General features: G+C 35.4%; 2 protein-coding genes across 3 annotated transcripts; both read right to left on the reverse strand.

Annotated features, from left to right (window-relative positions):
- Positions 1 to 1,590: 1,590 nt before the first annotated feature.
- Positions 1,591 to 5,929, reverse strand: LOC139841755 (AUGMIN subunit 7-like). Its single transcript, XM_071831960.1, has 9 exons — positions 5,796 to 5,929; positions 5,621 to 5,706; positions 4,892 to 4,953; positions 3,744 to 3,835; positions 3,169 to 3,294; positions 2,636 to 2,726; positions 2,450 to 2,557; positions 2,165 to 2,263; positions 1,591 to 1,809 (listed from the first exon to the last, which is right to left on the reverse strand). Exons 1-9 carry the CDS (start codon positions 5,927 to 5,929, stop codon positions 1,591 to 1,593), a joined length of 1,017 nt encoding a protein of 338 aa, XP_071688061.1.
- A 2,958-nt stretch (positions 5,930 to 8,887) lies between these two features.
- Positions 8,888 to 17,801, reverse strand: LOC139844090 (serine/threonine-protein kinase BRI1-like 2). 2 transcript variants are annotated; one of them, XM_071834305.1, is made up of 2 exons: positions 17,756 to 17,801; positions 8,888 to 12,163 (listed from the first exon to the last, which is right to left on the reverse strand). In XM_071834305.1, exons 1-2 carry the CDS (start codon positions 17,790 to 17,792, stop codon positions 8,949 to 8,951), a joined length of 3,252 nt encoding a protein of 1,083 aa, XP_071690406.1. In that variant the 5' UTR covers positions 17,793 to 17,801; the 3' UTR covers positions 8,888 to 8,948. The 2 variants fall into 2 exon arrangements, with proteins under 2 accessions (XP_071690406.1, XP_071690405.1); XM_071834304.1 differs by lacking the exon at positions 17,756 to 17,801 and having other exon boundaries at positions 8,888 to 12,284.
- Positions 17,802 to 19,733: the final 1,932 nt, after the last annotated feature.

The following is a 19,733-nucleotide window of genomic DNA, read 5'->3' on the forward strand; positions in this document are numbered from 1 at the left end:
TTATTTAGGCGGGAAAACGACCGACAAAAATAACATTCAAGATAATATTGTTCGTGAAGAATATGAACGTTTTTTTCTTCATGTTTTGTGAAGTAAAATTTAGCCCGATTTAGAGTTTAGGGTTTAGGGTTTAGGGTTTAGGGTTTGGTGTTTTGGGTTTATTCCATAAACCCAAAACACCAAACCCTAAACCCTAAACCCTAAACTCTAAACCGTTCGTGTTAAAAACTCAATCTAAATCCTAAATCTAAACCCTAAATTTCTAAACCCTAATATCTAAACCCTATAAACCCTAATATCTAAACCCTAATATCTAAACCCCAATAGCTAAAACCTCATACGCTCTAAAAACACGATAATTGTTATATATTACTTCTTCGAGCGTTTTCCTGCCAAAATAAAAACATTTATCATAAAGTGTCTCTACTAAATGTTCATATTTTCATCCCATCTATAATGTTCGTGAACAAAGTTTTTTCAAAAAACGAAAAAGAAAAAAAAGTTTTTGCTTCCCCCCGATTGGTTACTTCCCTCTTGATCCTATATATATATATATATATATATATATATATATATATATATATATATATATATATATATATATATATATATATATATATATATATATATATATGTTGTTAACTTATGCACAATAATGCTATCAACTACAATAATGTAGGCTGCATTTTTGGAGAACGTACGTGAAGTGAGTTATGGTTCAAAGAGTATTTATATTAAAGAAATGTTACCGTAGTTTGTTCAGGAGTTCACTTCATTTTGTTATTACTACCTAGCTTCTTGCTCATATCTTCTCCTTTAACTAACAGCTTTTTGCAACAAAATATTAATTTATTCTCATGTTTAACTGTATGTAATAAATTCTTGTTAATTCTGAACACTTGGTCAATCATATATGAGAGAGTGATGATATATATACTACATATATATCCACTTTTCTTTATATTTATTAATAAACACACAAACTATCACAGATTATAGAATTGTTCACATATGTGTAGATATGTTTACCTTAAAGAATTGTTCACAGATGTGTATATATGTTTACCTTAAGGGGGATATGAGCTCAAGACCTAACGATTATGGTCGGCTTGATATCGCTAAACAAATTAATTGCCTCTTCAGTCGATGTAAGAATAATTGCATTGGTTGGTCCTTGTGGTATACATATTTCCAAATCATTCGTCTTTGTACTTTGTTTTTTGCATTGGTAGTCCAAAAGCTACTGTGCGTTGAGTCTCTCGTTCCATTAATTACATTACTACCGTTATTGAAGCAATCAAAACACGCTTTATTTTTATACAAAATTTATATTTTAATAACTATGTTCAAGAAAAAGTATAAGGTATTTGGTCATTCATGTATATCTTAACGCTGCGAATGTGTGTAAACTAAAAGGACCAACCATGCAATTACCTCTTCTTACAGGTCTCATCCGAGAAACGTCAATTTCGGTCTCTTAGAAGTATTGTTTTCAAAATACTTTAAATTGGTTAATAACTATGCAGAGCTTAACTGACCAAAATTAAGACGTTTGAGTCTGCAAATTGTTTGGGATGTTGACTTTTGATTCTACAGATTGTTTTGGCCCATATTTGAACCTGTTTTCTTTGCTTCATCACGAGCTATAGAGGCTGAAAGTATTCCAAGATCATGATTTAAAAATGTCAAAGCAGATTCACACTCGGATATAATTCTTGCAACGGAAGACGGTTGACCAGATATTGTTTCAGATGATCCAACGGCCACCGCAGCATGTGAGTCACGTAGATTTCTCAAGTTCCCTAAGAACTGCCATACAAAACACAAATCTACATACAAGTGAGTGAAGACAATAAAGGATGTAAGCTTGAAACAGAAAAATATACTACAACATAATTTAATTAATCTTTTTCTCTGTCGTTAAATGTTATGTTATATAACATAACCAGTTTGACCCCTTAGTGGTAACACATCATCCAAATCGACCATTTGAAAGGTAAATGGCCCAAAGCAAGATATACATATTGACAAGTAAAACTCCCATATTTAATAAAGACAAGAATCAAGATAAGTAAGAAAGCTAGATAAACATCAAAAGTAATAAAAAATAAAACAAAACATTTGAAAAAAAAAAAGATCTCTAACAGGTTTCAAATAACTTTACCTTCAAGAGCATCTTGTATGCGTCTAGTAACCGGTTTGCAGCTGGTCCAAAGCCATGCAACTGTGGTACCTCCATCATATGTGTCCAAGGTCGTATTTCCTAGAAGAAATATGTATAAAAACAAATATTATTATGTCTGATATACAATCTAAATATGCACACATTCTTGGTTTCTGTATCGGAAACGTTCAGTTTTTCAACAATCAATCAAGATTAAAATAAATAAATAAGCTTAATCATGACTGAAGTAGGGAGATTAATAGATCAAATCAGAAAAAAATCAACCTTGGTGTAAATTGTGTTGAAGGATCTTGCAGTATCTAAAAAAGATTCTAGATGTGCCCTCAGCTTCATATCCACCTCAGCATAATCCTCATCAGGGTTGTACGAATGCTGGATTTAAATCACACACAAATGGGTTAAATTGACTCCCTATTCCAATGTTTCACGTAGTAAGGAGCTGAAATTAACCTTTGATGCTAAATCATCAACCATCTCTTGCAGACTTGATAGTCTACTAGATTGAGTAGCGAGTTGTTTCTCCAAATCTGATATGTCTGGCCTGCAAATACATTTTCCTTTTAGATAAATTATTTCCAATTTAAGGCGAACTCTAGAGAAATAGTGGTGTAATTGTGAGGTCAAAATCATTTGAAAAAAGTAGTTGCATAAAATTCCAGAGCATAATCAAAGTTGAAAAAAGATGAAATGATTTCCATCAGACTACCATTCTTAACTTACGACACACACACACACACACATATATATGATCCTTAGTGCTGCATATGAATTTATCATTTATGTTTATAAGATTCAAATGCTCTATTGTGTTAAGCTCTGCAGCCTCAACAAGGATCTGACATAAATTTTATTATACATGAATGTAATGAAAGCACTATGCGCCTCTCACAGAAAACTCCAACTATTTTTAAATATAATTTTAAAAGAAATGGTGACAGGTAGTTTCTGATGAGAATAACAAGTAAGGGTCAAAAGAATCTTACAATGGATATATGGATTGAATTTGCACATCAGCCGGGAACAGTTTGCATTCATCCGAGAAAATTTGAGCTTGTTTTTCAGCAATAGAATCTATGAGTTGTATGTCCTTTGCTACCTGTTCATCAACACTACAAAGAGACAACGGGTTCAGATATCATAGGTAAGTTGTAGAGGTGAAAAAAGGTGGTTCGGGTGGATCAGAAAATCGGTCAAAATGGGTGATTTTGTATGCGTCAAGTCAGGTTGGTGGGTTGACCCAAAAACACTTTTAGTCAATACCATCCAGAATTTTTATAATTAGTGGGTCAACAATGTTTACAAACATTATCTAAGTTTTTTAATATGATGGTCTAGGAAGTTTATGAGTTAAAGACTGACATTGGCAACCATCTACCCATTCAACCAATTTAACCAATATCTGGTTAAGCTAATTTTTGAATTGACCCATTTGACCCATCAAAGATAAAACATAACCCGACTCTATCATCTGTGAGTGGGTGGAGCATATGAGTCAAAATTACCACCCATAGTAACTTGTAACTTTAAGTAAAAGGACATTGAGAAAAGTGATACGAACCTCCACTCGGGATTATCAGCATATATGCTAGCTTCGACAAGATCTACAATCAGACAAAGCATCTCAGTTCGTTCCTCATAACTTCCTCTTCCCTATAGCCAATGATTAAATTTAAATGGAGTTCAAAGAAACCCGTGTCTCCGATTACCAGTACAATATACAAAAATGGGCCAGAATGTTGTATGGGAAGGTCTAAACTCGAGAAACTAAATCTACTAGAGAAGAAATATGGTGTAGACCTATTGCCATTTTTTCAGTCTTACTTTGTTTATGCGGGCCTAAAGTTATGCTGCGTCATCACATACGCACAAAGTACACAGTCCTGAACGACTAAGGGCAACATATGAGTTGATCTTTCATCGACCAACTTGAGGTCAGTCAAGTCGACTTGCTATCGAGTTCAAATTCAAGTGTTAAAACAAACCTCAAAATATATAAAGAGCTAAGAGATCGAAAAGAGCTCAGCTCATTATGTATTTTGAGCTTGGTTTTACATCTTCAGATCGAGCTTGAACTTTTTAAAACCGCCTCAATATTATATTCAATTTTCTATTAAAGTGACATTTTAGTAACAAGTGAGATTGTAAAACTGATCCAATTAATGTCGTCAGTCGTGAGTACGCTGAAGAGTACGTAAACCTGTACAAACATCCATCAACTTATATGGACAAATCATAACTACTACATCTTTCATGCCGGCCCAATACGAAATTTGCAGTACTCAATGTCTATAGCAAAAATCTCAAATCAGTTGTCTTATTTTATCACTTAGGATTTGAGAGTGGCATAGTGACACACACTCGGCTTAGGTATTGCTTTCATGGATGCTGACATATTCCAAGTCGTTCAGTTTTTAGGAAAATACAAAACATGAACATCAATCTAGAAACTAGGAAGAGTATAGTTTGACTTTTATAAGGCAGTAAAACCAAACATATAGATACACACTACACAGATACATTTACATCAGCTTTATATAGTTAAGTCTTTAAGGTTTGAAACATTTTCCTTTTAAGATTGACAAACATATTCACCATTATTATGAATATGAATAGTTTACATAGTAAGCAACCAAATACAATCACAAATCATAACTTTGATGTACTAAAACCATCCATAAAATCACATCCAAGTTAAAAACTACTCACTTGAATAGCTTCCGTATCTATGCTAGTGGTTATGCCAAGAAACTTTGCAATCTCTGCCAAATCTGTACAAAAGAAACAAATTCTAGGTTATGTAAGTGTACAAAAATTGAAATAAATAGGCTAAATTTCAGTAGTTCGATGTAATTCACTTGTCTATCTCCTTAAAAGAAAATCTCAACTTGAAATTAGGGCATGATATTGTTTTACATATAACCTCTTCTATTGGGACTATCACATCAATAGCTAAGTAACTAAGTACTAGCTAATGTTTCTTCTTAATAATGTACACAAATACACGTTCTTCTTCAGTCTGAAGATTTTCTTAGGTTTAACATTGAGTTGTAGCTCAGCTGGTAGTAGCCTGCCTCTCTTAGCGAGATGTCGGGAGTTCGACTCCGCTAGACTACAACATTGCACTCAATATTATCCCTGACCTGAATTATCCACCCAGGTCGTCTTTTGCTTAGTGCGAGGGTAGTGGGGAAGGGGGAGGGGGGGTGTTTTACCGGTCACGCCCTCGGATTGGTCCGGATTTCCTCCAAGGCAGTAGGTAGTTGGGGGCGGGTTATGCACAGCAAGTGAGATGACACACATTATGTCAATCAAATTAGCACACTTATCCTACTTTCTAAGTCACATTGCCACTAGTAATTAGCAGTTACATCTTAACTACGCTAAAAATAATACGGAGTATAATAGTAAATCAACATTTAAAAGACAATTACTTACATTGAATCCGTGAAGTTTCTTCATCTCGAACCATTGCATCACCTTGCAAATTCTGTTGAGAAAATGGGGATTTATCACCTAATAACCTGCAATTAATCAAGCATCAACTACAATTCACAGAACAACATGAATCTATGGATATTAATGTAGATATATATATATGTAAAATATTTACTTGAAAAAGAGCCATTCGAGAAGTGAATAACGTTCCATGCCGGCAAAAAGTAGAGATTGAGAAGGTGCATTTGCCCTAGGGTAAGATAATAATGTTAATTTCCTTTGTATTTCTTCCATTTGCTTTGCTGCCATTTTTATGTTATTAATGAATTGAGTTTAATTTCAGTTTGGGCGAAAAATCAAATTGAATCGAAGTCCGTAGTGGTTTTGGTGGCTATGTTGACTGAACATAAAAAATGTGGGTAACTATAAGATGGACGGGCCGGGTAATCAAATGTTTAAAAATGGTTGAGTCGCGGCATCACGGGCAAATGAGGGTTACTCCGTCGGTCCAAAATTTTATTGTAACTAAACAAAAAATACGCAAGTTAATCCCAATTTATTGTAACTAAACAAAAAAAATGGCGTGGTTGAGTCGCGGCATCACGGGCAAATGAGGGTTACTCCGTCGGTCCAAAATTTTATTGTAACTAAACAAAAAATACGCAAGTTAATCCCAATTTATTGTAACTAAACAAAAAAAAATGGCGGCCTCACAATTTGGTCTCTAGTGACATTTTTAATCCCAATTTCGTTCCCGTATTAAGTGAGGAATTCCGGTAGTATGTCATATTTCCACGGGGAGTCCAAATCATTAACGAATGTTTAAAATTTCGTCAAAATTCGTCACTCCAGGTAGGGATGAGATCGGTACAGGTACCGTACCGTACCGTACCGTACCATACCGATACCGAAAGTAAGGAAAATCAAGAACCGAATACCGAAATCGGTACCTGATTTGCTAAATTGTAACCTTTATTTATGAACGGATTTGAGTTGTTTTGTTACACGAATTGATTTATTGTATATATGGTGTTTTAATGAATTCGGGTTGATTTCACACATATATAGGCAACTAGTCCTATCCGCGTAGTTTAGTTTTATAGGTAAATCTGATTCGTTCCACAGGGTGATGGAGTGTTTAATGGTTTTTTAATAGTCTTTGATGTTAAACTAATTTAAGGGAGGTTTTGGATTAGGAATTTTATAATATAATATAACAATAAAAAATAACTTAATTAAACTAACTTACTTGATAATCAAAATTACAAGGTTACAAGATTTATAATCATTAAATTAAAAGTGAATTAAATGAAATTACACTGTTTATGATAATACAATTATATTGTTGAATGGTAATAAGTAAAAAAAATAACTTATAATTAAATGAGAGTGTTTACTTAAATGTTTTGCCTCTAGATTCATGGATTGTTTTGAGATTAAGCCCGATTAAAATGTTTTTATATATAACTTATATTTTCTTTCGAAATTATAAAGTTTTAACTAACTAAATTAAATCTAATTTTCATCGGATCTTATTTAGATAGTTAACTATACCCCCAAGTATTTAAATTGAGACCTAACCTAGTTTTGACTTTCACCAAAACCTAAATCGTAACGGTTTCCCTTTTTACAATTTCATGATTATATAACTAATGATATTACCCAAACCACCGAACCTTATTTCTAAATTGGTGTTAGTAACTTATCCATAAGTTCGTCTAAACCACTTTTAGTGTTAAAGCTTAATTTATATTAATAGAAATAACATTCGCTATTTATATCTAACAAATTAAGTGATAAGGATTAAATATCTAATCGTATAACAATGGTTCTTTTAGCTAGACACAATGTTAAAAATACCTAGATTACATTTTAATATTTACAAATGATAACAATCTATTTCACTAGGGCTCTACATCTAAGCAAACACTATAGGTATTTAGCTACTCATTATAACAGGATGAACATAAAAATATAAATATACAAACATAATGATAACAATAATGATAATGATAAAAGATGATAACAATAATTTTAATAGAATAAACTTACAAAAATCTTCACTTTCATTAACTTCAAATGGTAGAAAATTACAATAACAACACTCTTGCACTCGAACAATAATACCCTTAATCACGAACAATACACCCTTGATATTGAAACTATCCTAATTCTTGAACTTGAAAATTAATTCGGAACTGTAGTAAAATAAAAAGTAAATGATACGGAGTACTAAATGGAAGTAGGATACTAAAACATGTTGTATGTAAACGATTAAACATTGTTGTATGTAAACGATTAAACATTTTGAAGTTTATTTGAAGTTAAAACATGTTGTAATTAAATTATGTATGATAGTGTCAAGTTGGGTCATTAGATTTGGGTCAAAGTTTCAAAATGACCGAAGGTGGATAGAAATCTGATGATGTGTTGCATCGCATCAACGCTGATAAAAAAGAAAGTTGGTTGTTATTTTTTCGAAAATGAGTCGAGGTCGTTGCACATGTAAAATACATGTAAGTTCAATTATCATGTTTTATAAAAACAAACAGATCAAGTGATTGTAAGAAAATGTAACATAGTTATGCTGACCATCGATATTTGATTAATTAATTAGATTAAACTTTAGGTATTTGATTGATTAATCATTATTTTTATTTTTATTTTGAGAGAAGTGAACATATATGACCTCTATTATCTAAGTTTTTCAAAAATTAAACATGATCTATTAAGTTGTGAACTTAAGCAAAGTGAATATAATTTATTCTTTTTAAGCGAGTAAAGCCTCTTATGAACGAGCACATTGGCTCCCCTATAGAAGGTAAAACATCGGGTAATAGAGCTTCTCGAGCGCGAGACCTGATACCGAGTGAATTGCAACTGATCGACTAAAAATATGAAATGAAAAAAAAAAAAAAACATTTTGAATGCAAAACAAAATTCAAATTGTGCCTTTTTTTTTTATATAAAAATGGATATAGATGGACGGTGGGGTATAATGTATATTGGAGACAAACTGCAGTCTACAGCATGCCTTTGCGAACCACTTATTACCATTACATTCGATCTTATTGTCCCTTCAAATCATTAAATCACTTCATTATTATACATTGGCTTGGCGTGCAAACAACTTTTGCTTTCTCTCCCCTTTGATACTCATAAAGTCAAAACTAAACTCTTATTTAACTAAATAAGCATGTAATGCACACATTTAACCACATTTAATTTACTCCTAATTAAAACAAGTATTACATGCAAAAACTCGAAATAAAAAAAAGTACTAGACAAACCAAATTTACTAGGTTTCATGTGTATCAAGAAGAAAATATCAAGTAACAGGATTTCTAGGCACATCTAGATCTCGTAACAATGTCACAACTTGTAACATATTTGGCCTTCTTGAAGGAAAATCATCAACACATTGCAATGTTATTTCCAAAAACCTTGCTATCTCCTTCACATCTCCCCTTTCTTGTTCGTCAACATTCGATAACAGTTCTTGATCAATCACTTCTCTCGATTTCCCTTCGCGGACCTTCATTTTAGTCCATCCGACTAAATTTGTGTCACCAAAATCATCTTTATCCGTTGGTCTTTTCCCTGACAAAAGTTCCAAGAATACGACTCCTAATGAATACACATCTCCCTTTGCGGTGCACCTAAAGCTTTGGTAGTATTCAGGTGGGACGTATCCGGGAGTACCAGCAAGTGTACTAACACTAAGATGTGTATCGAGTGCATTAATTAGCCTTGCCATACCAAAATCCGAAACATGAGCCTCCATTTCATGGTTTAGTAACACATTGCTTGATTTCATATCCCGATGGATAATGTGAGGAACACAATTGTGGTGTAAAAAACATAGTCCTTTTGCCGCACCTCTCGCTATCTTTTTTCTTTCTTCCCAACCCAAAATCATGTAGTTGGATGCACCTTTTATGGATCGCCGATGTAACATTTCATCAAGACTACCAAACTCCATGAATTTATACACTAGAAGTCGTTCTTCGCCAATCTTGCAATATCCTAATAGTGGTACTAGATTTTTGTGGTTGATTTTTCCTAGAGTTTCCATTTCGGCCATGAACTCACGATCACCTTGACAACTCAAACGAACGAGTTTCTTGATCGCTACACTTGATCCGTCTTTTAGTTTTGCTCTAAAAACTTCTCCAAAGCCACCGGAACCAATGAGGCTCTCTGAAGAGAACCCATTGGTTGCCTCAATCAACTGCGAAAACTTAAGTTTCCGCAGTTGTCTTTGAAATGTGGCAACGTTAATACTCAATGGCTCTTTCTCTTTTTCAATCTTCCATGTTGTAGCCGAACGAGAAGCTTGTAATCTCTCTAACAATTTTTGCTCTTCAACCACCTTTCTTTTCACTCGCATAGCTACAACCCAAACGACTAACAAACAAGCTATCGCAACTAAAATGAGTATTCCCATTATAACGTTGTTAGCCCAAGTTTTAGCCGACGACCGCCTACCACCACGACCATCATATCTTCCACCATCATCCACTATCGGATTACTCATTGTGCGGCATTCAGGCAATGGGACACCACAAAGGCCTGAATTATTTGCATATTGGCTCTCGGGTAGCGTACTAAGCTGCCCTCTTGCCGGAATCTGCCCCGTTAACTCATTGTTAGAAAGATCAATTTGAACCAAAAATGATAGATTCGAAAACGCTTCAGGAATATGACCTTGTAGTCTATTATGAGATGCATCAAAAACACCCATGTTCTTTAAATGACCAAACGTATCAGGAATCTCACCCGATAATTGATTATGCGACAACACAAGAACTTGTAAAGCAATCATTTCACCAAATTCGTCCGGAATTTTCCCACTAAGATCATTATACGAAAGATCAAGATACTCTAGAGTTTGATATTGCGTAAACAAACTCAAAATAGCACCCGAATACATTCTTGTAAAGTCACAAGTTCTCAACGTTGGAACTTGTAATAGTCTTTCAGGCCGTATTCCTGCAAATTCGAGCAAACCGCCAATTCTTTTGCATGAATTGCCAATATTCCTAACGAAAACGATCGTATTTCCTGATAGAATACCAATCAAAGGTTGTGATCCAACACGCCTTCCAATTCTAGGTGGAATTTCACCAACTAGTTTATTACTATTCAAATCTAACCAAACAAGGCTGCTACAATTTCCTAATTCTTTCGGGATCTCGCCACTTAAACTATTATTTGCTAATTGTAACACTGCAAGCCTCGATAACAAACCAAATTCAGGTGGGATTTCACCAGAAAGTGAATTGCTTGTGAGTGAAATCCATTCAAGATTACTACAATTCAGCAATTCAACTGGTATTCCACCAGAGAGATGATTGTTATTTACAATTAGATCCTTCAAATTCTTCAATTTTCCAATTTCTACCGGAATATTTCCTTCCAACCCGTTGTACCAAGCAATAAATTGCTCTAGATTTTCTAGATTTCCGATTGCAGCCGGGATTGTACCATTGAGGTAATTAAAGCTCAAATCAATCGTCTTTAGCTTCCAACATTGCAATATATCGTCTGGAATTTGGCCAGAAATTAAATTATCCGGTACTCGAAGTTCTTCCAATGAAGAATCTTTAGAACATATCCCAGATGGGATCGTTCCTGAAAACATATTTGAGCTCAAGTCCACAATTTTTATCTTGTGGCACGAAGAAATCGACGCTGGAAATGGTCCAGAAAGTCTGTTATTGCTTAAAATTAACCGCTCTAACGAACCCATCTTTTGCAAAAAGGAATCAGGCAATGGACCAGTTAAATTATTGTTGGAAAGATCAAAAACACGAAGCCAAGAACACGAAGAAAAAGAATCAGGAATCGAACCCGTAAAATTATTATTCGAGAGATCGAGTTCCAACAATGATTCACAAAGATCACCCAAGTCATTAGGAATCAAGCCAGTGAGTAGATTGTGTGAAAAGCCTAAAATTTGTAAGCTTTTTAGGTTCGTTAATGACTTCGGTAGCTCACCGGTGATAGAATTATACGAAAGATTCAAGTTTTTGAGATTGGTATAATTTAAAATCGCAATAGGAATGTTGCCAAAGATGTTATTTGAAGATAGATCGAGAACTTGAATTGAATCATGATTCGAAACAAGGCTTTCAGGAATTAGACCGGTTAAATTATTTTTAGAAAGATTGATGACAACAAGATTCTTGAATTTGACCAAAAAGTTATTATAAATTGGCCCTGTAATTCCAGAATTGGATAATATAATTTGTTCCAACCCTGATGGAAGTTGAAATAAAGAAGTGGAGTTGATGAACAAGTGTGGGTTTTCTGATAAATTCAAGATAGTTAACATGTCTAAAGATGAAAAAGGGTCGAAAGAGACAAAACCCTGTAGATTTGAATCGCTTAGGTCGAGTTGTGTAACTCGATCATTGGTGCATGTGACACCATGCCATTTGCATGGTGTCTTGTTGAGTTTCCAGCTTGAGAGGACTTCATCCGGGTCATCTATCATGTCTTTGAACTCGAATAAAGCGTTTGAATCGGTTTTAATGGCGGTTGAAGATAAATAAGGGTTTGGTTTATGTATGGAAGTTGGATTTAAAGTAGTGGAAGCTTTGAGTAAGGAGGTGAGGAATATGGATGTAAAGAAGGAGAGATGTACCAAGTTAATTTCCATTTGAGAAATGAGTTGTAGTAAACTTGTGCTTGTTGACAAATAAAGAGAGACAAAAGGTGATATATAAAAGGTTATAAAATAAAAGTATATATTATATGTAAATATAAAACTAAACAACTAGTCTATCTATTACGGAGTATCTATTACATTACATTTGTATTTGTATGATTAGAAGGATATAAATAAGATTTAAGATTTCGCATCAAATACCATCTCATTTTATTGACAAGTGAAGTGGAGGATGACATGACATTAAAATCACCTTGATTATGTCGTAATGTTTTGAGTTTCTAAGTCAAACATTCTCTTTTTAAAAATGCTATTTATATTTCAGCTGTAATCAAATCTAGTCACTTAGAAAAATCATTATAATTCAAATTTTCTCACAGTTTTTGTTATTTTGTTAATTTTATTTTACCTTTGATTTACTAGTTTTAACCAGTAAATACAAGTGATTTACAAAAATCAACTTATAACAGCGTTTTTTTGTAGAATTAATATTCATAATTATAAATGATAGAAGTAATTATATAATATGGCGGTCCTCTCTACGTTCTTGGGTAGATAATTGATCTTCTTTCATTTGAACAGTGAGTTGTTTTTATAATAAGTCAAATCAAGAATCATACTCGAACTGGAGGAGCTAGTGGTCCGATGGTCCGGTGCTCGTGTGGTGGTTAGGTGGTCTGGGGCTCCGGTGGTACAATGGCGGTCCGGTGGCCCAGTGGTAGTCCGTTGATCCGCTGGTATTGCGATGGTCCAGTGCTGGTTCGATTTTTCTGGTGGTGGTCCGGAGATCAGGTGGTGGTCCGACGGTTTAGTGGTTTAATGGCCTAGTGGTGGTCCGTTGGTCCGGTGGTGGTTCAATGGTCCGGTGGTTGTTTTGTTGTCCGGTGGTGGTCCGGTGGCCAGTGGTGGTTCGGTGGCCTAGTGGTGGTCTTGTGGTTGTTCGGTTGCCCGGTGGCACATTGGTGGTTCAGTGGTAGTGTGATGGTCCAGTGGTGGTTCGGTTGTCTGGTGGTGGTCCGGAGATTAGGTGGTGGTCCAGTGGTCTAGTGGACAACTAGCCAGTGATGGTCCGTTGGTCCGGTGGTGGTTCGATGGTCCGGTGGTTGTTCGGTTTTCCGGTTGTCCGGTGGTGGTCCGGTGGTTGTCGGTGGTTCGATTTTTCTGCGGTGGTCCGTTTGTTTGATGGTGGTCAGGTGGTGGTTTGTTGGTGGTCTGGTGATTCGATGGTGGTCTGATGATTCGGTGGTGGTCCGATGGTTCGGTGGTTGTCTATTGGTTCAGTAGTGGTCCAATGGTGGACTTATGGTGGTTCAATTGTCCGGTGGTGGCCGATGGGTGGTTATAGGTGGTGGTGGTGGTGGGTGGTGGTTCGGTTGTTCGGTGGTGAGTGGGTGGTGTTGGTAGTAGTGGTGGTTGTGAAATAATTGAGTTTGTTAAAAATAATGGTTGAAATTTGAGTAAACAAATAAATGGTTGATATGAGAAGAGAAATTATTTTGATATCTTCATCAACAAAATGGTTCGAATTAGTAGTTGAAACCTATTTGATGGTCAAGATTCAATATTTTCAAAAATGATGACGGAATTATCACTTTCTTTTTATATACAAGTGGGATGGGATTATGAATGTCAATGGATCGGATATGCATCGGATTATGTCATATTCACATCCACATTCATATCCATTAACCAAAGTTTCATCCATATCTATATCTATATTCATTAAATTTTAATTCATTCACCCATTTCCATATCCGGTTAATCCATCAGTTTAATGGATTTTCAACAAGGGGTATTTTTTACTAACTTAATATGATACTATTAAAAGTCATAGCTTATTATAAAATTATGTAATTACTTAGTAACAGTCGTAACGTATAACCTTAATGTTCTAAATAACATACTTGACTAGTTTATCGTAACTTGTGTATATAAAAAAATATACGATCTAATATCAACAAATATACAACATATATATTAAAATATAATTATCCCTAAGGGTACATTGATCAAAATATCGATTATATATGACGGGAAATATCTCAGCGTTAAAAATAAGAGAGATTAAAAATGTAATGCAATAAAAAGGCGAAAGGATTATGTATAATTATAATTAGTGTGGTAAAAAACTGATTACTCGCCGATTAATCCCCGATTAATCATTTTTAGGAGCAATGCGTTCCGATTTTCAAAAATTCGTTTAATTAAACAGTCAACGTCAATTGATGGATCAAAATCGAATTTGGTAATCAAAGTCAATCAAAGTAAAAAATGGTTAACATTATAACATGAATTTAAACTAGAATTTTATAATTTTGAAGCAAAATGAACAATTTTAGACAATTATGTTAAAAATTATCTTTATATTTATAGTTTTTTTTCTATATTACACATATAATTTTTAAAATTTAATATTTAAATGTATACAGTACAATCCGATTAATCCCCGAATTACCAATTAATTCTTCCAAAGTCCCGACCGATTAATCCCAGAATAGCGAATTTTGCAACCTTGATTATAATATAATATTATATCTAAATGAGAATAATTATAATGATATATTGATATCTGTATATTATATATATATATATATATATATATATATATATATATATATATATATATATATATATATATATATATATATATATATATATATATATATATATATATATATATATATATATAGGCAGGATCAATGGGGAAGTAACCAATCGGGGAGAAGCGGGGGGAAGCAAAAAAAAAAATTATTTTTCGTTTTTTTTTTTTTTTGGAATTTTTTTTCAGGCATCAAGGTCACACGAAAATATGAACATTTAGAAAAGACACTTCGTGATGAATATTATTATTTAGGCGGGAAAACAATCGACAAAAATAACATTCAAGATAATATTGTTCGTGAAGAATGTTAACGTTTTTTTCATGTTTTGTGAAGTAAAATTTAGCCCGATTTAGAGTTTAGGGTTTAGGGTTTGGTGTTTTGGATTTATTCCATGAAACAACCCAACCCGTATTCCATACGATAAATTTTTTTTTATAATACACATTTACGCGCCAATTAAATATGTAAACCATTCCACAAGTTCTATTTAAACGTACAACAATTTAAATGTTTACAAAAGGCACGAAGGCCGTTAATTAAATTTAATATAAGTTTGACCCACTACAATGATAGTTTATAATCCAAACGATACTCGAGCATGGTTTGGGGCTAAACTACCCAAAACGTTAGGCCAACTTCAAAGAGCTAACACCAAAAGCACCCCCCGACAATATAAGCGGAGACCACTAGTCCAAACGTATGCCCTTACCCTTGTCCAAGCCGGAACCTATAAAATGGTAAACAACGAGAGGGTAAGCAATGCTTAGTGAGTGCAATAATTATACATACATATATATAACCGATCCATTTGCAATCACATTACCAAATACCTCATACGAACTTGTGACTCAAATAGCATGTCAACATACCCGTAACACTAACAAGTCGTACATTATCACACCATACATTAGCATATACTCAACTCAATATGTATATAATATGCTAAACAAAACAACAACCTCAATATGGTTAACCAATAACGCTATGGTGCTACCGGCTCGTGGTTCACACCATACGCTTTTGAGTCATACTCGTTTATAGTGCTACCGGCTCGTGGTTCACACTCGATGCTACCGGCTCGTGGTTCACATCTTAGTTTATAGTGCTACCGGCTCGTGGTTCACACTCGATGCTACCGGCTAGTGGTTCACATCCCATCCCACACATGTTATGGCACTACCGGCACGTGGTTCATACCATAACATTCACAAATAAACACGCCATATACATGAACGCATAATTATTCCACTCACCTTGTCACAAGGATGATGATTTAGCACTTTCGAGCTTCAACGCAATGTACCTAAATCATTAAGTGCACATTCAATTTCACAACTACTGAGATTAACCACAATACTCCCACTTGAGCATTTAATGACCCAATTTGCATTAAATGACTCAACTACTCACAACCGCCCATAAATGGCTAAGACTCGACTTTAATCACTAAGACTAGTGAATTAAAGTCTATTAACTTCAATTAACACAAAACTTAGGGTAATCCATACCCATTTCATCTAATTAGGTCAACTAGTACATTTTGACCCATTTTATATCACTTAAACTCACAATCAAGTCAAACTTACCCATTAACACTTCTTTCATAAATCTTAAAGTGTATTAGTGACTAACAACACCAATTGACACTTACAATCTCAAGTCACAAGGCCAAAACCCTAGATTGTGGCTACTAGGGTTTCATTACAACAACATAACCCAAACTCACCCATTTTACCACCAATTGGGTCTTACAAATCTCTAGTAACCAAAACCCTAGCCATTAACCAATTAAAACTCAAAAACTTAGAGTTAGAACTTACCGAAACTATCAACGCATAGCTAGAGACACAAGGAACAACTTTAATTCTTGCTCCTAGGTTTGATTCACAAATCTTCACCTTCAAATATCAAGATTAAACTAAGTGGGTTTTGTGTTTTGGGAGAGAAAATGGGAAGAAAAGAGAAAAGGAAAATGAATTAAATGGATATGTGGTGGAGAGTTAATGCCCCCATCAGATCCATATGTCAATTTACCATTTTGCCCCTTAAAATCCCTTAAAATGAGCTAAGTCCGACACCAGTTCAGCAGAACTGTCGCGGCGCGGCCTTAATCTTCGTGGCGCGACAAATAAAGGGAAAATAGGCCCTTCTTAACCCAATCTCTGATCCAGGTTTGCTTTGTTTGTCGCGGCGCTGTCCCTCCCGTCGCGGCGCGGCGTTTGCCTGAGCCTGGTCACTTCGACCATTTAACACAAAACGATGGTTCAAACAACTAGCACACCTCATTCACTCTTCCTATGCACGCCTAAGCTTCAACCTTAAGTCCCGCACGACTCAACTCCAACGCGACACGTACATATACACGTCCACACATGTATTCTCAAATATATATATATATATATATATATATATATATATATATATATATATATATATATATATATATATATATATATATACATACATATACATATATATATACACTCACATACATGCACCCACTCATAAACTAACACTTTGGCTCATTTAATCACATAAACGAACAAGATATAATCGTGCTAATAATTAAGTTTGTACCTTTAAATATGTACGGGAAAAAATTGGGTGTTACAACTCTCCCCCACTTGAATCGGAGCTCGTCCTCGCGATCCAAGCCGCATGACAAGAGGGAAGATAAATCAACACAAACTCTTCGGCTCCCAAGTAAACTCAGAACCCTTACTATGACGCCATTGAACTTTAAAAGTCCTAACCTCTTTATGTCTCAACCTTTTGACCTTCTCATCGAGTATGGCAATCGGTTCCTCGATATACTCTAACTTATTATTTAGCTCAATCTCGTCTAATGGCACCCAAGATGAATCATCCGCAAGACACTTACGGAGATGAGAAACATGAAATGTATTATGGATCCCCGCAAGCTCTTCAGGTAATTCCAAACGATACGCGACTTCACCAACACGAGCTAAAACCTTAAACGGCCCAATAAACCGAGGAGCTAACTTTCCTCGTTTCTGGAATCGAATAATACCTTTCCATGGCGAAACCTTAAGCATCACCATGTCACCTTCTTGAAATTCGATCGTTCGTCTATGTTTGTCGGCATACGACTTTTGCCTATCTTGAGCCTTTTTCAAATGCTCTCGAATCACATCAATCTTGCTATTCGTCTCTAAAACCAAATCGGTACTCCCGATTTCCTTTTGTCCCACTTCACCCCAACAAATCGGGGTTCGACACCTACGCCCATAAAGCATCTCATAAGGTGGCATCCCAATACTAGTATGATAACTATTATTGTACGAGAATTCCACCAAAGGCAAATGCTCATCCCAACTACCACCGAAATCAATAATGCACGCTCGTAGCATATCTTCCAAAGTTTGATTCGTACGTTCGGTTTGACCGTCTGTTTGAGGATGATACGCCGTGCTCATTTCAATTGCGTACCCATATCTTCATGAAACTTTTCCCAAAACCGAGATGTAAAACGAGTATCTCGATCCGAAATAATAGATATAGGAACTCCATGTCAAGAGATTACTTCCTTGATAAACAACTTAGCCAAGGTCTCCGACGATATCGCTTCCTTAATGGGAAGAAACAAAGCACTCTTTGTCAGTCGATCAACTATAACCCAAATCGAATCAAATTGGGTTCTCGCCATTTTAGGTAACTTTGTGATGAAATCCATGGTAATGTGCTCCCATTTCCATTTCGGGATTTCTAACGGTTGTAACATACCATACGGCTTTTGGTGCTCGGCCTTAACTTGCAAACACGTGACGCATTGCTCAACATACTTCACAACATCACGTTTCATGCCCGGCCACCAATAATCTTTCCTTAAATCAAGATACATTTTCGTCGCGCCCAGATGAATGGAATATTTTGACTTATGTGCTTCATCGAGTAGCACTTGTCCGTAATCACCCATCTTAGGCACCCACACTCTTCCTTGAAAAGACAACAAACCACGCGAGCCCATAGTAATGAACTCCGATTGTCCCACAATTCGCTTCGCATGCTTGTTGTGAACGTAAGCCTCTATTTGAATCACACCGAGTTTTTCAAGAAAATCGTTAGTAATAATCATACGTAACAATCCAAATCGTAACGCCGGGTGATGACTCTTTCGACTTAACGCATCCGCGACCACATTCTCCTTGCCCGGATGATAAAGTATTTCACAATCATAATCTTTCACCACATCCATCCACCTACGTTGACGATAATTCAAATCTCGTTGATTAAAGAGATGTTTCAAACTCTTATGATCCGAATAAATCGAACTCTTGACACCATACAAGTAGTGGCGCCAAATTTTCAACGCATGCACAACCGCCGCCAACTCAAGATCATGAGTCGGATATCTCGTCTCGTGTTCCTTTAATTGTCGAGAGGCATAAGCGATGACTTTACCTCTTTGCATTAGAACACACCCGAGCCCATTTAACGAAGCATCACAATAAACCGTCATGTCTTCCACACCTTCCGGCAAAACTAACACCGGAGCTTGACATAACTTTTCCTTTAACAATTGAAAAGCAATTTCTTGCTCGTTCTCCCAAACAAACCTCGCGTTCTTCCTCGTCAATTTCGTCAATGAAGAAGCGATCTTAGAAAAGTCTTGGATAAACCGACGATAATAACCGGCCAATCCGAGAAAACTTCGGACCTCCGTAGGCGTAGTCGGTTGTCTCCAACTCTTCACCGTCTCTATCTTCCCCGGATCCACTTGAATACCCTCCTTGTTCACAATATGACCAAGGAATTGAACTTTCCTTAGCCAAAATTCACATTTGGAGAACTTAGCATACAACTTCTCCTTTCGTAA

The sequence above is a fragment of the Rutidosis leptorrhynchoides genome, chromosome 4 (assembly GCF_046630445.1).
Source record: "Rutidosis leptorrhynchoides isolate AG116_Rl617_1_P2 chromosome 4, CSIRO_AGI_Rlap_v1, whole genome shotgun sequence".
Taxonomy (NCBI): domain Eukaryota; kingdom Viridiplantae; phylum Streptophyta; class Magnoliopsida; order Asterales; family Asteraceae; genus Rutidosis; species Rutidosis leptorrhynchoides.